This window comes from Melitaea cinxia, chromosome 5, assembly GCF_905220565.1.
Source record: "Melitaea cinxia chromosome 5, ilMelCinx1.1, whole genome shotgun sequence".
In the NCBI taxonomy this organism is placed as follows: Eukaryota; Metazoa; Arthropoda; class Insecta; order Lepidoptera; family Nymphalidae; genus Melitaea; species Melitaea cinxia.
The window spans coordinates 15,339,224-15,360,184 of NC_059398.1; the positions used below are offsets into that span (position 1 = coordinate 15,339,224).

General features: G+C 33.9%; 1 protein-coding gene across 1 annotated transcript in view; it reads right to left on the reverse strand.

Moving 5' to 3' along the window:
* Window positions 1-206: 206 nt before the first annotated feature.
* LOC123653695 (protein white) overlaps window positions 207-20,961 on the reverse strand; it is a 47,747-nt gene continuing 26,992 nt past the window's right edge. Inside the window, exons 4-13 of the mRNA XM_045589687.1 lie at window positions 20,167-20,238; window positions 13,462-13,641; window positions 13,079-13,236; window positions 12,362-12,542; window positions 11,204-11,380; window positions 10,100-10,231; window positions 9,573-9,801; window positions 1,324-1,429; window positions 660-831; window positions 207-501 (exon numbers count right to left, since the gene is read on the reverse strand). Of these exons, the coding sequence (XP_045445643.1) occupies window positions 400-501; window positions 660-831; window positions 1,324-1,429; window positions 9,573-9,801; window positions 10,100-10,231; window positions 11,204-11,380; window positions 12,362-12,542; window positions 13,079-13,236; window positions 13,462-13,641; window positions 20,167-20,238 (1,509 nt within the window). The 3' untranslated portion in view covers window positions 207-399. The remainder of the gene's footprint in view (window positions 502-659; window positions 832-1,323; window positions 1,430-9,572; window positions 9,802-10,099; window positions 10,232-11,203; window positions 11,381-12,361; window positions 12,543-13,078; window positions 13,237-13,461; window positions 13,642-20,166; window positions 20,239-20,961) is intronic.

Here is a 20,961-nt window from a genome sequence, read left to right on the forward strand (position 1 = left end):
ACAACATAACGTATACCAATTATCAAACTTATTGTAAAGATTCAAAATTATTATTATTGGATATGTTTTTAAATTGTTAAAGAGTAATTTTAATCCATTTTTGCTGCTCTAGTTTTAATAAAATTGATAGACATTTTGATAACATTTACGATTTTTTTATAATTTACTAATTTTTGAGAAACTTGACAAAAGATCAATAAAACAGATCATATAAAAATTATTTATTTACGTCAATGCTTATAATTACAACAATCGTAATAACTTTTCGAACTACCCTCGTATTGTAAGTGTTCATATCAACCTTCATTTTCGGTATAATTTACAGTGAATTTCATATTTTATTACAAATCTGTCAAAATTATTCTAGTAATTCTGTTTCAACGTGGAAGCTTCTAGAGCTCACTTGCCGCGGCGCGCGCGCCATAACAACGCGAAGTAGGCGAGCAAGCGGAATCCGATGAACAGAAGCACCATGTTCACCACGTCCATTGTGAAGTCGTCCTGGAACAATCACACATAATACATTATAAGAATTATCAATACAGATGACTCATACGTTCATTCAACTATATAGTGACTACCAATAGTACCAAACTTTTGAAAATTAAAATGGCCTGAGTCACTGACTCATAGAATACGCTACTGGGTTGCAGCCTCACCTCGGAGAAGCTGAGCGTGGTGAGCACGACCTCGCCGCTGGCGGGGCAGGTGAAGTTCTCGCGCGTGCACGCGATGCTGGCGACGCCGGACCACTGGTTAACCAGCAGCGCCTCGTTGCCGTAGCGGAACCACGAAAGGTACGAGATCCAGCCCAGGTACGGCGGGACCGAGCTGGAGTGGTGATGAAAGATAACATATTTTATTTAATTAAGACTAAGATTTTAGTAGATAGCTATTTAATTTCTAGAACTGCAGATAGATCTTCAGTATAAACATTTTTTCCATGACAGGAACGGGTTTCAATGATCCCAAGTCTCACACCAAGACGCAAAATAACCTCAAATTGATTTGAATGAGGAAAATTACAGTCAAATTGAGAATGAGACTGGTGTATATAGATATATAAAATATTTGAATAATATATAGGAAATACTTAAGAAAGTCTTAAAATTTGAATGTTATTTCTTTTCTTGCAACAAAATGCCGTGAAAAAATTATAGATTTACAGATCTCGATATTTACTGTCGGATATTATTATTCAAATATTAACAATTATTATTATAGGTGCTTTAAACATAACACCACGTTATTCAATTTTTATTTCCTGTGCGAGGAAGCTGAACTAAGTAAAATGTATTTATGTTATTATTTTTTAAATGTTACCCGGAATTAAGGAAGAAACCACCAAACAGCATGAACGGAATAATGATTGGTGGTCCAACAGACGCGGCCATACTGACGCTGCTACTTGCGCAAGATATCAGGTAACCTGGAAAAAATATTTCAATTATAGCATCAGGAAATAACCCAAATACCTATTAAGGGGGTCACTTTGATTTAATAATCAATTTATTTAAAATCAATTCTACCTCAATAAAACAAGAAGGAAGCACATTGGGTAAGGCTTTAAGATTAAGAACCGTCGAATTATCTAACCTTAAAGTTTGACCGTTTATCGGCATAATTTCGTTACAAAAAAAAACAAACAATAATCCTAACCTATCTAACTTCCAATTTAAACCGTTTATCGACATAATTTCGTTACAAAAAAAAAAACAACCTTAACCTCTCTAACTTCAAAATGACGATTCTTAATCTAAAGCCTAGCCGCACATTGAGGTAGGACACAGTACGAAATAACCTGCTCAGCAGCCTGATTGGGGAATTACCTTAAAATGACAAAATATTACAACCAAATAACACTGCTTTCAAGTAGTATTGTGTATCTGTGTTGAGTAAGGTAGCCAGAGCTTCTGAAGTCGTTCGGGGGGAGGGTTGGCAACACGTTTGCAAAGCTCGTGGTGTTGTGGCATTTACAAGCTACCATCAGGCGGGCTTAGATTTATTTGCCGACCTAGCCTTATAAAAAAAGTGTTACCATATATGACACACTGCGTTAATTTGACAAAATCATAAAAAGTATTGCTATTGTAGTTTTTTTGTCTTGTTTAGATATCCCTTACATCTGTAATTTATATTACCAAACACGGTTCATTGCTGTCATTCTAAAAAAATTGTAATACTATTTTAAAAATTTTCAAGGGCTTGGTAAAGTATTACTTTAATTTGTAATCAATATTACCAAACATAAACACCATTCGAATGTTTTGTTTGGAAATCATTTACGAAATTGGATCTCTAAAGAATATATTATAATTACCTTATCGAATTGACCAATGAATACTTTAGTTTAACATATACAATAACACTAGCAAAGAAATTTATAGTGGTCTCCATATAAAGAAATAGTATAGTTTTAGTAGTAGTAATAAGTATATTTCACCCTGTCTCGAGATAAGAATCGAAGTCACAGCTCTACAGCAAAAAGCAGGGTAACTGCCAACTGCTATGAATAATTGGAAAACAATATTGTTTTTATAATTTACATATTTAAATACGCCATAAGAATTAAAATGTTCCAAACATTTCCATTATTTTCCGTATCTCAAGGTCATCTTAGCCATCTTATTAGGAGAACAAGAGCAAGAAAAATATTGAAAAAATATTGTCTATTTTCAATTCAATGCGTTTAAACTTTTTTTTAATCTTTATTAAAATGCGTTTAAACCTGAATTAATTGAATATTCATTACATTTTTTTATTTATTTAAACGATTCATATTAAGGTCGATTGATTTACTTTTTTAAACGACTTCAAAAAAAGAGGAGGTTACTTAATTTGACCGTATATAAATATACATTTTTTTTTTAATGTATGGTCGGGGATAACATCGTCGTTTAATAACCGATTTTGATAATTCTTTTTTTCATGGAAAGGAGATATCTTAAATGTGGTACCATGATAAGGAAACTAGGATCTGATGATGAGATACTAGAGAAATCGAGGGAAATCCTCGAAAATCGTAGTGATTCAGACTATAGTGCGTTTGCTAATTTTTTTCGTCCACTTTTCGATTTAATTGAAGTCGGTTTTTTTCGTTTGCCAGCAAACACAATTATTTCAATAATAACGAGCTATCGCAGATATAACAGATTTTAGAATTGAACTTAATCCAATGCTGTAAACTAAGAAATTCCTTTAATTTATTGTATTACACTATATTTCACAATATCGTTGACTTTTGCCATTAAACTATCATCCGTAAGTCATAACGAGTTTTGTAATTAATAATACTTGTTTGTTTTTCTATTAAAACTGTAAATGAGTTGTAAAATTATTTTTTTTACGAACAATGTCGTTTCTAATAAGTTTTTAATGATTCAGTATAAAAACACGAGCACCTATGCAATAATTTGTACATTTTTTAGAGTGATTTTTGTTTTTTTTTTTTTTTGTTATGCAATATGTGTAACAATGCCTGTTATTTCGAACTATATTTTATTGTAGATGGAACGATACAATACGTGTTGTAGAAAGAACAATAATAAAAATATTAACTTATTAATAGACAACAGATAAACGTACATAGAACAGTATGTAAATAATTATTATGTTATTAATCCTTACATCCCACAGCTGGGCATTGGCCTCTTTCTCCATGTAGAAGAAGCTTTACATGGAGAAGAGAATGGAGGAGAAGAAGATATATTCCCAACAATGAATGATGATCGTTGTCAGATATTTATGATAACAACCGGGACCGACCGCTTAATGTGCTCACGTGATCGAACCCGCAAACTGCCATTGCGTCAGGCGCCTGCCTACACCACTACACTAGAACGGTTGATTATTTAAAAAAAAAAAATAGATTTTGAGCTATTAATAAGTATGTATTAAATAAGTTAAAGTTGTTAAATGTCTCAGGGGTTACTAATTAAAAAATCATTAAGACCTACAGGAATCCAAACAAGCCGGAACTTTTCAACGAATGACAAATCACTGGCTTAATGCAATATGAAAATAATTCTTTTTTTTTATTATTAAATCTTTTTTTTTATTATTAATTAAAATTTCTTATAAAAGGCAAAAAAGGAGACAGATCAACTGATTTTGAATACGACCCACCACACCATTGTTTTTTTACAGCGCAAAAGGAACCACAAATGCTTTACAGGAGGATTTTTAGTAAAATTCTCTCTATTTTATCTCTAACTAGTATTTTTAGTTTTTTATTTGGAAAAATATTATATGTAATTATTATTGCATCATATAAATAATCATATATTTTTTAACTTCTCTATCGTCGATTTTCATTAACAAAATCAACAATATCAAGATATTTATTAATCTATGAATTTTTAAAAAAAGTATAAGACATTCAATCCTATTTTTTGTTTAAAATGTAATCTATAATTGTTTTTTTTTTTTTCTACATCAACTGCCCACGATTCTCTTCGAGACACGCTATATTTGATAGCGTTTTTATAACACTTAAAATAGTTGACGTACAAATTAAATAATATTTCGATGCCCATTAATTTTAAAACCGGTCTTACTTCACTAGAATCTTGAAGGCCGTAGGTTTTGTGTTTCGTAACGCTAGCCGTAAAACTTTCAACATGAGTTAAAAACAAGTAAACAACAATATCTTAACAAAATATTTGTCACAGAAAAATAGCTCGATAATTCTATTTTTATAATTATAAATTCAATGCCATTTTCTTTGTTCATTAAATCTATGTATGACATTTATTCCTTATAAGAGATAACTTCATAAATACTAAGGATATCACGTCAAAAAAAATTTAAGTAATAGTAACTTGCATGCAGTCTATTGACATGTTTTGATTACATGTGTATTTCGGGTTTAAATAATTGCACAAAACTACTTTTTAGCAAAGACCGCCTGTTATTCATATTTCATTCATTGTATAATTTAACTGTATCTTCTTGTTTCTTCTTGTGTTGTCAGTTAAAACCTTATTAAATAAATCTATATAAGTAAAATGAATCACCAACATTAGCATACGGAACGAACGAGCGACTGCATCAAATCGGATATTGGTTTTTTTTTTGTGTTCGTTATTGTCGTGAGAATCTATACTAATATTATAAAGCTGAAGAGTTTGTTTGTTTGTTTGTTTGAACGCGCTAATCTCAGGAACTACTGATTCGAATTGAAAAATTATTTTTGTAGTGAATAGTCTATTATCGACGACTTTAGCCTTATAAAGAGATGATAATTCGACCAATAGGAGCGAATAATCAGTGGAAAATATTGCAAAAACGGGGAAAAATATTCATATTTGAAGGCTTCCGTTGCGTTCGCTGTGTGAACGGTTAAAGTTACCCAAAAAATATGTATGAAAGAATTATTCCTCTTTAAATAATCTAAAAAAATGTCCGCGACAGTATATCTATCTTTTAAGATTGACTCACTATAACCTTTTTATGGTAATCAATTTGGTTGAAATTAATGCATTAATGCAAAATTATTTGCCAAAGAATTTTATCAACATATTATTAATTCTTCCAATCCAAATAAATGTATTGTCAATTAAGAATATGATATTGATAGTAAAAGTAAGGTCTCAGGTAAAACTAGCTTTGGCAGTAGCGTCGTCAGGAATCGCTGCAACTTTATTAGCAGGTGGACGAACAGCTCATTCCTAAAATGGCCCATTGGGAAAAGTTTTGCAAGACGTCACTTTGATAATCTGGGACGAATGTACCATGATCCATGGAACTCATGTAGCGGCTCTAGATAGGACTCTTAGAGATATTAGAAGCTGTGATAAAATCATGGGTGGAATTACTGTTATGTTTGCAGGTGATTTTCGACAAACTTTATCGGTAATAGCAAGGGGAACTAGAGCAGGCATTGCAAAGTCTTGCCTTAAAAGTTCCCCATTATGGAAGTTTGATCATACCTTAAAACTATCAACGAATATGAGAGCACATTTGAGGCAGGTAGTACAAATTTTCCCTCAAAGTTACTTTTAATAGGAGACGGGAAAGTACCTCATTTTGAAAATAAAATTGAAATTGATCGCGATCTAGGAGAAAGAGTGACGTGAGGATTTAATATCGAAAGTTTAGCCTGATGTCGTCGATATAGAAAATAAAGATTATCAATGGATGTGTCAAAGGGCAATATTAGCGGCGAGAAACAGTAGCGTTGACGAAATTAACGACCTCATTTTAACTAAACTTCCAGGAGATATAGTTACCTACACATCTATTGATAATGTAATGGATCAAGAAGATGCGGTCCATAACCCACAGGAGTTTCTTAATTATTTGAACCCGAGTGGCCTCACCCACATTCCCTCAAGTTAAAAATAGGTGCCCCAATAATTTTACTTAGAAATCTTAAACCACCAAATTTATGCAACGGTGCCCGACTTCAAGTCAAATTTCTACGCAACAACATGACCGTAGCAATAGTTTTGACTGATCCAGCAGTTGGTCAAACAGTGCTTGTACCTCGCATCCCAATGATTCCAAATGATTTACCTTTTAATTTTAAAAGAATCCAATTTCCTGTTAAGTTAACTTTTGCTGTAACAATTAATAAATCACAGGGACAAACGTTTAAATATGCGGCGGTCAAGATCGGTTTGCGGGGAAAATCAGTATTTCTTCTGCCACAAGAAAATAAAACAAAAAATATCATTCACGCAGAAGTACTTTAAAATATATTCTTTTAAATACTTCTTAATTGCGATCATAATAACAGAAATTGACGCAGACGAAGTCGCGGGCATGTTTTTATAAAAGAAAATTAAATTCATTACATGTATTATCTCTCGCCGATTTTAATTGCAGTTTTCATATTTAAGAAATACTATAAAACTTTCCTAGACGAACAATATGATTGTTTTATCCAGCCTGTTTGTCCCAAGACTGCGCAAAGGTCTCTTTCTTTATATAAGAAAAAGATCAAAGCTTCACCCTCCAGCAAACAAAATAAGCAGCAGTAACAACTCGACTATTTTTGTTCCATACTGACTAAATTATCATTTTTGATTAAAAGCTGTTCGCCTGGAATTTAACAAAAGAGTTATTGTTCAGTTCGCAGATTTATAAAATAAATAAATTTCTAAAATAAAAGTAGCCTAAGTTACTCCTCACTACATCAGCTCCATCTATCTATCAGTGAATGTCCCGTCAAAATCGATCCAACCGTTTCAGATATTACCCGGGACAAACAGACAGACAAACTAACAAAAATTGTAAAATAAATATTTTCGTATGTGTAAGTTACGTGTATGCTGTTTACACATACATACATGCATATAATCACGCCTCTTTCCCGTAGGGGTAGGCAGAGACCACTTCTTTCCACTTGCTACGATCCTTACATACTTCTTTCGCTTTGTCAACTTTCATTATTCCCTTCATACATGCTCTTCGGTTTAGAGTACTCTTGACTTGACCTTTTTTCAAGACGTCCCTTATTTGGTCACGGAACGTCCGCTTAGGTCTACCCCTTACAACCCTTCCATTCACACTCGCCTTATACACATTTTTCGTTAATCGTTCTTCACTCATTCTCTCGACATGACCAAACCATCTGAGCATACCTTTCTCAATTTTTGTCACTACATCTTCTTTCAGACCACAACGTTTCCTTATCTCACTATTTCTTATCCTGTCACTCAGTTTAACTCCTATCATAGTTCTTAACGCTCTCATCTCAACTGCATTTATTCTGCTTTCATGTTTCTTCTGCCATACCCAACTTTCACTTCCGTACATGAGTGTCGGAACCAATACCCCCTATAAAGGAGTGCAAAGCCCCATTCACCCTGTTTCCTGCATTCACTCTTCTTCCAATATCACTCTCACACTTTCCATCTCTTGTAAACTTTAATCCCAGATACACAAACTCATTCGCCTGTTCAATTTGTTCATCTTCTATCACGATATTGCAGTCTGCCTCATCTCTTTCAAACACCATCACTTTCGTCTTCTTTACATTCATCTTCATTCCCTTTCTTACAAAAGCTCCACTCATAGCAGTTACCATCTCCTGCAACTCCTCGGCCGAAGACGCAAGTAATACTTGGTCATCAGCATAGAGATCAGAGCTTAATCCACCACGCTGCTCCAATGCGGGTTGGCGGATATATTCCCTACTATGAGTAACGATCGCTATCAGGTGTACATGATAACAACCGGGACCGACGGCTTAACGTGCTCTCCAAGGTACGGTCGGGAGACCCACAAGGACTGCACAGACACCCAGACTACGGCAAACACCTGTATGGCCAAAACAAATGTTTGTCGTGTGCGGGGATCGAGCCCGCAACCGCCAGCGCAACAGGTACAATCCATGGCTGTGACCGTTGCGCCAACGCGGCGTCAATTTGACGAGTAAAACTCAACTCTTTAACTCAGTCATTCTCAACCCACTTTCATTGTCTTTTAAATCTGTCAAACAATTGTCCATGAATAGATTAAACAGCCACGGTGACGCTACTCATCCCTGTCTAACACCTTTTTCGATATTAAACCATTCTGTGTATGCCCCGTTTATCCTCACACAAGCACTAGAACCCCTATAAAGAGATTGTAATGCTCGTATGAGGACACTGCTCACACCATTCACGGACAATGCTGACCACAATTCATTCCTATGTTGTTATTGTATGTTGTTTGTTATTTTAATATTACAATGAGTCACTCTAATTTTATTTTTTTGTATAGATTACTTGATTTAATAATTAAGTCTAAAATCTTCTTGACTATGATAATTGTGTTTGCTCGCAAACGAAAAAAAAACCGACTTCAATTACATCGACGAGTAAATACAACGTAGATCGACGCAAAAATAGTCAAGTAACAACGCATTATCAAAGATTACTCAAAAAGTAGTTATCAGATTTCGATGAAATTTAAATGTGACCACATGATAAACATCGGCTTTCGATTAAATTAAAAATCATTAAAATCGGTACACCCAATAAAAAGTTATTGCGGATTTTCAAGAAGTTCCCTCGATTTCTCTGGGATCCCATCATCAGATCCTGGTTTCCTTATCATGGTACTAAACTAGGGATATCTTCTTTCCAACAATAAAAGAATTATCAAAATCGGTACACCTAGTAAAAAGTTATTGCGGATTTTCAAGAGTTTTTCTCGATTTATCTAGGATCCCATCATCAGATCCTGGTTTCCTTATCATGGTACTAAGCTTGGGATATTTCCTTTCCAACAAAAAAAGAATTATCAAAATCGGTACATCCAGTAGAAAGTTATGCGGTATAATACAACGTAGGTCGACGAAAAAAGCGTCAAGTAAAAACGCATTATTAGATATAGCTCGAAAAGTAGTTGTTAGATCTCAAATAAATTTAAATGGGACCAATTGGCACACACCACCTTTCGATCAAAAGAAAATTTGTCGAAATCGGTCCACACGGGCAAAAGTTCTGATGTAACATACATAAAAAAAAAAAAAAAAAAAAAAAAAATACAGTCGAATTGAGAACCTCCTCCTTTTTTGGAAGTCGGTTAAAAAGTAAAGGCAAGAAAGGTCTTAACTTGACTTAACTAACTATACTTACCAAACGAAGTAGCAACGTTGGTGATGAGCGCGGCCAGTCCGGAAGCGATGAAGAATCTTTCCGGTGCAGGATTAAGGCCTATCATATAGTATGCTATAGTAGTGAACACAAGTGGTATTGTGGCGAAGACGGGAGCTTCTGCGAGTGTCTTCGAGAGGAAATAGACGTCCGCCCGATACATGCCTGAATGGTGTTCTCGGATGAATATTGGTAATTCAGAACAGAATACCTGCAAATAAAAATAGTTTTTAAATTGATTGATTGATTGGTATAGTTTATAACCTCCCACTGCTGGGACTGGCTTCTCTCCATGTAGGAGAAGGATCGGAGCTTAATTTCCCACGCTACTGCATTGCGGGTTGGCGAATATATTCTCTACTGTAAGTAACGATTACTATCAGGCGTCTATAATAAGAACCGGAAATGACGCCAGTTTGAATCATTCTCAAGTTATTGTAATGACTCGCATAGTCTCTTTAAAAATTAATAGATTACAAAAGCATAGGCAACAGATTATGCATACTCACATTTATTACAGCGAAAATGTTCTGGAAGGTCATATTGGTAAGGAACATGAAAATCGCTCCGTTGATGTTCATCACACCGTCTTGGTCCAAGTTCTGTCCGAAGTATATTACGCCGATGAGTATTGATACCATCTGAAAATCATACCGTGATAAGTTTCTTAACGCCCAAAATTTTTCGTTTCAGCAAATAAATTAGAGGAGAAATTTTGTAAAATAGTTTATTATTTTATTGAAACACTAAAAGGGTTTAAAAAGCAGCATATATATATTCTTAATCAATAAGAAAACCTAAGCCAGTGTGCGTTTAGCATTAGAAAGAATAGATTTCTTAGTAATTTAGAGTACATGAAGGACAACGTCCTAATATACATCTCGTATGCTATATGCTCTAAATTGGTAAAAGTTAAGTCTACGATAAACTGTGATTTATCAAACTAATCTGATTTATTATTTTCTGAATAATCCAATGTACAAAAATTCAAAGAAATCATCTGCTAAAATCGAATAGCGAGACTTTTTAAACCATCATTATTAACCGACTTCAAAAAAGGAGGAGGTTACTCAATTCGACCAATATATATATATATATATATATATATATATTATGTATGTTCGGGGATAACTTCGTCGTTTATGAACCGATTTTGATAACTCTTTTTTTGTTGGAAAGGAGATATATCCGCATAACTACTGGGTGTACCGATTTTTATAATTTTTAATTTAATAGAAAGCCGATATTTATTATGTGGTCACATTTAAATTTCATCGAGATTTGATTACAACTTTTGGAGTAATCTTTGATAATGCATATTTACTTGACTAATTTTTTGTCTACCTACGTTGTATTACTTGTCGATATAATTGAAGTCGGTTTATTTCGTTTGCCTGCAAACACAATTATAGCAATATAATTTTTAATCGAAAGACAGTTGTCAGTAGTAAACGATGTTTTATACCTCCTCATCCCTGTAATAAGAGTGATTAACTACCGAAAAGTAATATCTAAAGTCTTAATCATACATAAGATGTGAAATAACAGATGGGAACTTCACAAAAGGAACTCCAAGAACTCATAAGCAATGTAAGATTCGAAAGTATCCTCACAATGGTCTGTAGGAAGCGCACTTTGATGAGCATGGGCTCCTTGGTGACGGAGAGCCAGGAGCGCCACAGCACGGCGCGGAACTGCGCGCACCACGACGCCTTGTACGGCGAGCGCTGGGTGCGCTTCGACGCCGCGTTCGACCACGCCGTCTCCGCCCAGCCCGACGATATCTTACGCTGTATATTGTAACACGGTATTCGATATAATATTATATTATTACTAGCTGACCCCGCAAATGTCTCTGTAATTCTTTGCCATATATGTTATTAACCCGCTTAATCCCCCCCCCCCTTATAACTTAGGGGTATGAAAAATAGATGTTGGCCGATTCTCAGACCTACCTGATATGCCCACAAAATTTTATTAAAATCGGTCGAGCCGTTTCGGAGGAGTTCAATGTTTAACACCATGACACGAGAATTTTATATATTAGATATTAATATTTGAGGATGCGTTTTCATACTTCCGTATTGGCCATTCAAATGTTTGCCAGACTCTGGATGTTTGTGTCGTATCGTGTGTTTCTTGATTCCAAACAAGAGCTAATCCTAATGGGGGCCGTTGAATTGCGTTTATTTGCTTATTATTTATTTAATATATGTAAAATTAGGAAGTACCTGCAGAAAAACTTAGCAGAACCAGCCGTATTTTGGAAATCAAGTATAAAAGAAATAATAAATAATATCATGCTCAAAATTTAAAGCAGTTTGCCTGAGGAAGCACCCCTTTTACAGAAGATCACGGCTAAATAATACTTTCAAGCAGAGTTGTGTTCCTGTGGTGAGTAAGGTGACCAGGGCTCCTTTCATAAATAAATAAAAAATACATAAAATAGAACATACATACACAGCTGTCTCTAAAGTGGACAACATTGTTTAGGTAACAGGCAACTCACACATACAAGCATGTATATGAATATGACGCATAGACTAGAAGAGTCGAAAATTGGACCTACTGCCGTACAAAGCAGGTTTACTGCCAACATCGCCTACGGAACATTAAAAGATTTTTATGGAGTCAAACACTTTACTACCTAACCCACCTCCTCAACCCTACGAGTATATAAAATGACTTGCACATATAAAATTTAATAAATTCAATTATATAAGTATAACATAAATGTCTGCACAATATAAAAGTAAATGAATTTTTTTCACCTCAAGGTATAAAGCATTTTCAGCTTCAGCAGCAATTTTGCAGCCCTGTTCCGACTTCGCGAAGGAAGTGCACACGGTGTCAATTGTATGTCGCGTGGTCTCCTCGCGGCCGGGAACCCCGGCGAGCAGTTGGATGTAGTGATCTGCGGGGTTGTAGTTCGCCGGACATGCTGCTCCTAGCCTATGAAACATGTGTGTATGCCAATGATATACGTATCTAAGGAAACTATAGGTTTTTACTAGAGGACCCCTATTATTTAACCTGTTCTGAGTTAAATGATTACTGCCTTGCATATACTCGTATATCGTATCGTATAGTTAGTTACGCTTAATTTAACTGAATCGATGTGCGATGTTTTATGGCCTAAATAATAATAGTTATTCAGTTGTTTTTTTCAAGGTCATGACATTCATACAAATAGATGAAGAGAGAAGTAAACATGCAAACGTACAAAACTTCTACATAACATTCATTCTCATTTTTTTTCTTTTTAGCTGTGTAAGTAGAATACGGAAAAGTTATTGTTTAAAAAAATGTACTACAAAATGACCGCTAATTTTTTTTATTAACATTTTTTAATGAAAAACAAAGTCGTTTTTTCATCTCATTCATTTTTATTTGCAAATTGCTCGTTAATTTTCTAAGACAATATACAAACTTATAATTGTAAAAATTAAAAACAAAAACATATTTATTGTTAAAATAGTTATACTTACTCTCTAAAGAAGTCGCTAGCCTGATCTGGTGATCCAAGGAACGCCACGCGCCCGTCAGCCATGATGAGGAGCTTATCAAACATGGCATACAGTTCTGAAGAAGGCTGGTGGATTGTTACAACTATCGTTTTACCTTTTTTAGCTAAACCACTGAGCACCTGTTGAAATAAAAAAAGTGTTAATTGATTTTAGTCACAAAAATAATTATTGTTTTGAACGACAAATATGTATCAAATTTTTCGTATTTTTTACTTCTCAACATTTAAAATAATCGAAAAATGCATTACAATTTAATTTAATTAAACATACGACTTCCTTCCAAAGCCATCAGTAATTAAGTCAGTAGTTAATTATTAAAATAATAAAATGTGTATTTTATTTACCTGAATAACATTTTGTGCCATAAAAGAGTCCAAGCCAGACGTGGGTTCATCGCAAAACATTAATGGAGGATCCGTGAGAACCTCGCTAGCGAAGGAGAGCCTCTTCATTTCACCACCGGATATGCCCTTCAAACGCCCCGGGATTCCTATGACTGTGTTCTGACACTTTGATAGTGCCAACTATAACAAATGAACATTATTAATATAAAGAATTCCACATTTTTAAACGCACGATATTCGGTTTACTAAATACATCATACTATTTGAGGTGAAAAAATAGTGAATTAGGCCAGTTGCAGACCGACAACTAAGCTTTTTTTTGTTTTTTTTTTTTGATATCGCAGGGTAACCCATTTACGGGTGATATCCAGGATGCCCGGGTAGGCATTCCTAGACCGTATGTCGGCTTCAGCACTTGGGGGTGGCACCAACAACTAAGCTATCGCAAAGCTAAACAAAGACACATTAGCTAAGCTAAGCTAAGATAAACTAAAAAGATGTCCCGTGCACACCAAGAACTAAACGAAAGCTTAATTGAAGTTCAATTCGTCGCTCAACATGAATATAATCAATGAAGGAAGTTCCGATGATGAATGCGTAACACATAGAAAAAGATAAGACTGGCCTATATGTCATATGTCAACACATTCATACATCATCTCGGCACACAAGAATGCGAGGTAGGCGGGAGGGGCTTAGCATAGCTCATGTAGCTGCGCATCGACATACACAACTAACGTAGCTTCGCATATTTTAGTTAGCTCACATGGCTTAGTTTGCATAGTTTGCAGTCTGCACACAAGTAAGAAAAACTGCGTAAGCCTTGCTAGCTAGACTAACTTTTTTTATGTAAGGAAAATCCATCATAAATACACACCGGCGCGGGAGCGCCAGAGGGTTATGTCAGACTCCTACTGACTAAAAAAGCACCACGTGTGAGTAGTCGCCCGCCTGGGTTGGGCGAGATGGGGTCGCGCTAGCATTCGCCACCTCGCCCCGGAGACTAAAGTAACTTAGCTTAGCTCTTGGTCTGCAATCCGCTTTGCCAAGAGCCTTGACCAATTAAATCGAAGTAAATGAGAACGTCTCCCTGATTTTAACTGATCAATATCTATATATATTATTATTAGTAGTGTATCATATTTATATTAGTTAGTAAATCCTACACATAAATATATCTTGAACCTCGTCTGTCACATTTAAAATAAGAAGCAAAACACTACATTCTTAGTTAGATTCTTATTTCGTTTAGATTCTTATTGATTCTTAGAGTAGAGCTTAAAGTAGGTATACAAGATGTGCTAAATTATAGTAATATTTAACTTAGGTAAAAAATAATATTGAATCAAAGAATAATTTTAAATTGTTTATTGATGAAACTAGAAATAAATTGAAGTGATTTTCCAGATAACAATGATGGACCAATTAATGGCAAATACAGTGATCAAAAGTGAAACATTAATAATATTTAGTCCGGACTATTATTTTAAGCACAAATATATTTTAAAGAAAAATAAAAATACATTTTAAACTACCGGTAAAATATAAACTTATTTATGGCTTAAATTGTTATAAAAACGTTTACAATAAATATTTCTCTGCCATGTACGAAGGCGTGCTAGTGGTTCAACGCAATAGGATTATGTCGTCCTCGCTTCTCCGGTTACACGCCTTTAATCCAATTTCATTATACCTATATATTTCAACGATCCTCTTTATCCCTGTTAATTACCTTTTTCGGTGCTCAATTTTAAATTGAGTTCATTCGGTTACTTAAGTTGTTAATTTTGCATCGATAAACAACGTTGCAGAGGAATTTACAAATAATACGATTCGCCACCTGCATGTCAGATATTCATATTTTTATTACTGCTTTGCAGCTTTGTACGTTTTGTTTGTTGCATGACATTCTGTAGCCTATCGCTTTAATATCTCTCAGTAAATAGTTTTATTTTTTTTTTAATAAATAATGCAATCAGTCTGTAAATTCCCTTTTTTTAAAGCACTTTGAGCTTGCAAAAAAATGAGGAAACAAATACAATCGTTGGAATATCGTTGGTTCTATCAAATAAAACCCATGTTCTGTATTAGCTTTACTATATGCTTATTTATTAAGGTTATATTTCTTTTCTTTTTCGCCTCTTTAAATACTTTCTTACAATGTTCTCAAAAGTAGCTGTGAATCTTATAGTTTTACTAGCTGACTCAGCAAACGTTGTCTGCCGCTATTTAAAAATAGGGGTTGGTGGTAGAAGGGTGAAAATTTAGGGTTGTATGTATTTTTCAACGCCAAATCATACTAAAATAAAAAATTAATAATTTATCTTAAAATTAAAAACAATATTAGGGGTGGACTACCCTTAACATTTAGGGGGATGAAAAATAGATGTTGTTCGATTCTCGGACCTACGCAATATGCACACAAAATTTCATGAGAATCGGTCAAGCCGTTTCGGAGGATTTTAACTACAAACACCGCGACACGAGAATTTTGTATATTAGATGTAACATTAATTGTTTAAATACTGACATATTTACAAAATAAATGATGTTATTTTAATTTAATGATTTTGTTATTTGCTGTCACTTATCAATTCTTAACTTCGAACTTCAATTGCTAACAAGAAGTGATTATGCCCAAAACATACATTAATAAGATCAAAGAAAGGCTTAGTTTATAAATATTGTCTTTATTTCAAGCATGAACAGTATCAGCACTGTACGATCTATGTAGCTCCAAATTATGAACGTTAACACAAGAGTCTTTCAAGCGATTGAGTAAGTTATCAGCTTAATAAATAAACGATTATATATTTATATGTATTTATTAAATATTATATTTATAAATAAAATTACACAATACCTATCTTGTACAGTCACAGATAATATAGTGCCCGAAAGTGAATATAATAAATTTGCTAAGAAATATATCTTAAGTTTAGTTGTATCACTAAATGGTATAATTGTATTACTACAGTATAAACTTTACCTTTTTTTTATAAATATTTAATTTATCTTAATTTTATTTTATATTAGCCGGATCTACTTTCACTTTCTCTTATTAAGGACTGTTGACTTAATAACAAATATGAGTATGTATGTATGTATGTATATATGTATGTATGTATGTATGTAATAGTTTCGATATTTCGTTAAATCAAGCGTTCCATGCGGAGAATTTTATTGACATGTCACTGTCTTCTTCATGTAGCTTTTTAATACTTCATCATCATCATCATCATCATCATTTCAGCCTGTTACAGTCCACTGCTGGACATAGGCCTCATAGGAACATTCATAGGAACTTATGTGTTTTGCCCATAGCCACCACGCTGGGCAGGCAAGTTGGTGATCGCAGGGCTGGCTTTGTCGCATCGAAGACAGTGCTGCCCGTCTTCGACCTGCGTATTTCAAAGCCAGCAGTAGAAAAATTACCCCGCCATCGGTGGGCTTTTTAAGTTCCAAGGTAGTGGAACCGTGTTATCCCTTAGCACCTCTTACGACACCCACAGGAAGAGAAGGGGTGGCTATATGATTAATGCCGTAACCACACGGCAACATTTATTACTTACAAGTTACTTATGTTCAATTATAAAAATAAATAAATAAATATCTTTAACGACCACGTGTGTAAACTTATGATCATCAGTCCCCAAAACAGGTACGTTAATTCCGCTGTTATAGATAAATGTCAACTGATATAATAGCGATACAAGTATATCGTGAGCTCAAGCATTTCTTTTTAAGTAGTTTATCTAGCTATCTGGAAATGAATATTTCCTGTCTGTCTAAGACTTGAATAGATTTGAAATATAATCGACATCGACTCATTGCGGTGCTACCAATATTTTAATCACCACATGGATTAATGTGATAATAGTATTGAAGTCGTCAGTGACGGAAATTTTATCTATGTTTTAATTTAAATAATTTATTATTATAAAAGTCGAGATATAACCTCACCTACCTCAATAATATACTATATTTTATGTTCAAATTATGTTACAAGAGTTTAAAATAAAAAATAAATAATATTATATAAATTATTAAACAAGCAATAAGTTGCAAAAAACACACGTGGACATTCTCACGATTCTAGGATGTGATATCTTATACGTTTGTTTTATTAATAAACCATGATGTGGCAGCGTTAACTTAATGAACTAGCTTCTGCCCGCGACTTCGTCCACGTGGAACTTTTAAAGATGAATAATTCTATCATAAATGATTTTTGCGAAACTTTCGCAGCACATGCAGCGGAAACTCTCAAAAGAAAAAAAGTTGATAACCGATTTTGAAACATTCTTCATTGGTGCTCCACTCCCTATTGATTTTAGCATGATGATATGTAGCCTATAGTCTTCCTCGATAAATTGGCTATCTAAAACTGAAATATTTTTTCAAATTGGACCAGTAGTTCCTCAGATTAGCGCGGTCAAACAAACAAATAAATAAACAAACTCTTCAGTTTTAAAATATTAGTATATATATAAGACATAAATATACTACACAACAATTATTATTACAATTACTTTTAAATAAATAATATATCTAATTTATCTTATTAATATATATAATTTGACACTGGTAATAATTAGTACATATACGTATGATATACAATGCTGTGTGGTTGCTGCAGTAAAGAATATAGCCACCCCCTCTCTTCCCGTGGGTATCGTAAGAGGCGACTCAGGGATAACAAAGTTCCACTACCACCTTGGAAGTTATAAAGCCGACCGATGGCGGGATAACCATCTAACTGCTGGCTTTGAAATACACGGGCCGAAGACGAGTAGCCGCATCTTAGGTGGGACAAAGCAAGCCCTGTGGTCACCAACCCGCCTGCCCAGCATGGTGACTATAGACAGCACACATGAGTTCACGCCAATTTTGTCGCGAACTTGTGGAGGCCTATGTCCAGCAGTGGACTGCGATAGGCTAGTGATACAATGCCTATTTCCATAGTAATATTATAAATGCGAAAGTAACTCCGTCTGTCCGCCTGTATGTTACGCTTTCATGTGTAAACCATAAGATCGAAAGGGATTGAAACAAGGGATGGAAGTTTGTGTACGAGTTCGTCATTATCGAAGACAAACCAATAAAACTTTCCATTAAGGTATTGATACCTATCCTAAAAGTGAAACACTCCTCAAAGTAATTATTCCACGCGGACGAAGTAGCGGGCATAAGCTAGGTAATCATAAAATAAAAAAATTATAACGTATTTAATAAAATACGTGACACTTCAATGCCAAAACGCTAACACATTATAAGATATTTAAGCACACACACAAAATGTATTGAGTAAAATTAGTAGTATTTGTAACAAATAAACATAATGAGATATTAAATATAACTGAATACAGAGCTACAAATATGTTTTTTTTTTTTTTTTTTTATTACTGGCAAACATTTGTATTATTTTAGTATAACTGGCTATCAGCCAAGCCGCAGTAGAGCAGTGTGGTCAATTGAGCTCCGACCCTTTAACTCCATGGAGAAAGAAGCCTATGCCTAGCAGTGAAATATTACAGTCTGAATCAATCAAAATAATTGACTTAAATTATAATTTAAAATAATTACTACAGTCATTAAAAAAAAAAAGAAAAACAGTTATTAAATTACTATTAATTGACCAAATTATTTATTAAATACCACGTGGTGTCAACCTAAAAGCACTTTGTAAATAAAAAATTAATAGTTAAATACATTTACTTAACACATCTACACAAATAAATAAATTGGACTATCTGTTGGAATATTAAAATAACCGCTTTTCACTATATGCATATGGATGTATAAATAACATCTTTACAATTTTTGTCTGTCTGTTTGTTTGTTCCAGCTAATCTCTAAAACGGCTAAACGGATTTTGACAGGACTTTCACTGACAGATAGCTGATGTAACGAGGAATAACTTAGGCTACGACGATTAGCTCACACGGACACAGATACTTCTACTCTATTTCTACACAGACTTTTTCTACTCTAGTCTGGCGTCCATAATATTAGGGTAATACTAGGGTATTGACAAATCTTCACGATTGTATTAAACTATATGTGACATACATAACGTATTAAAGATAATAATAACAAAAAACTGTCTTAAAAACACTCAGAAAATATATTGTAATGAGCAGTTGCCCTTATTTTAAATGGATTTACAACTTTCAAAGAGATCAAGAAACAACTTTCAAAAATAAATAATACAAAACATTCAAAAAATATAAAATATACTGCTTTTTGCTATTTTTATTTTATAAAATATTTTACGAAATAATTACGTGTCTCTCATGCAAAAAAAGTATGATATCACTGTTTAATACCTATTTAAATAAATATTAAATACGTACCTACAAATAATTTGAATGCTAAATTTTATTTATATAAGTCTGAATTACAATAAAATAACACTTTAGTAGTTTAGACACGGATAAACGATATAGATTAGTCTAGAGATAAAAATTATGTTAATAAACCCTATGTATTAAATGAAAATTTATATTTTAAATTATCTATCGTTAATACCAAAAAAAACTTGAAACATAGATATAATATTAACATGTCGTTTTATGAATAACCGACTAGGAAAGAATTAGAGACGATAGGTTCCAAATAACAATTTTTTTCATATTACAGTAAAGCTATCAAAAATTCATTTGTAAATTTAATAATGAGTTATTAAAAAGTAAAGATACATACTTCAGAAATTACTTCTTGTACACGACGCATGCGCTGCGCGTATGGTATGTGCCGATCCATCCGAACTAGTGCCTGAGAACAAAAAAATTTAGTACATATTAATTATCACGTATGTAAGGGTATTTTAGTACATGCAGTGATAGATGGTGTAAACAACACGCTTGCAACAGTTCTGGTTTTACAGCTTACGGTAACTGCCTACTATGAAGCATATTGTACCCATGTTACCCTTGCTGTATAAAATAAAAGTACGGAACAGTCAGGTAAAGAAAGTACCAATCTTCCTGACTTGAAATGAGATTCTACCTAAAAAGACACTGGAAAGGAAGGGAATACGAAGAAGCCAAAATGGAAAAAGTATGGAACCTAATTACATATTTGTTAGCTACCATAAAGCCGTCAATCCCGGTTGCTATAATAGATACCTCATAGCCATCGTCACTCGTGGTATATAGATTATTCGTTAACTTACGTCTCTCGTTTTAATCCTTTAAGTCAACTTCTCGAGAAGAAACGTATGATATTTTTACCCAGCCGCAGCAATTTTATGATTTTATACAATAAGACATTTTAATCTTATTAACTCTTTACATTAATTGAGTATTCATTACCATTACGATATAAGCATCGCGTCTATCTTTATAATATAAAAATGGATCGCAAAATGTGTTGGTAAGCGCATAACTCAACAACGCCGGGACCAATTTTACCAATTATTTTTTTCAAATGTTCGTTGAAGTCCAAGGATGGTTTTTAACATGAGGGTGGTTTTTTGAGAATGAGTGAGCATGCTTT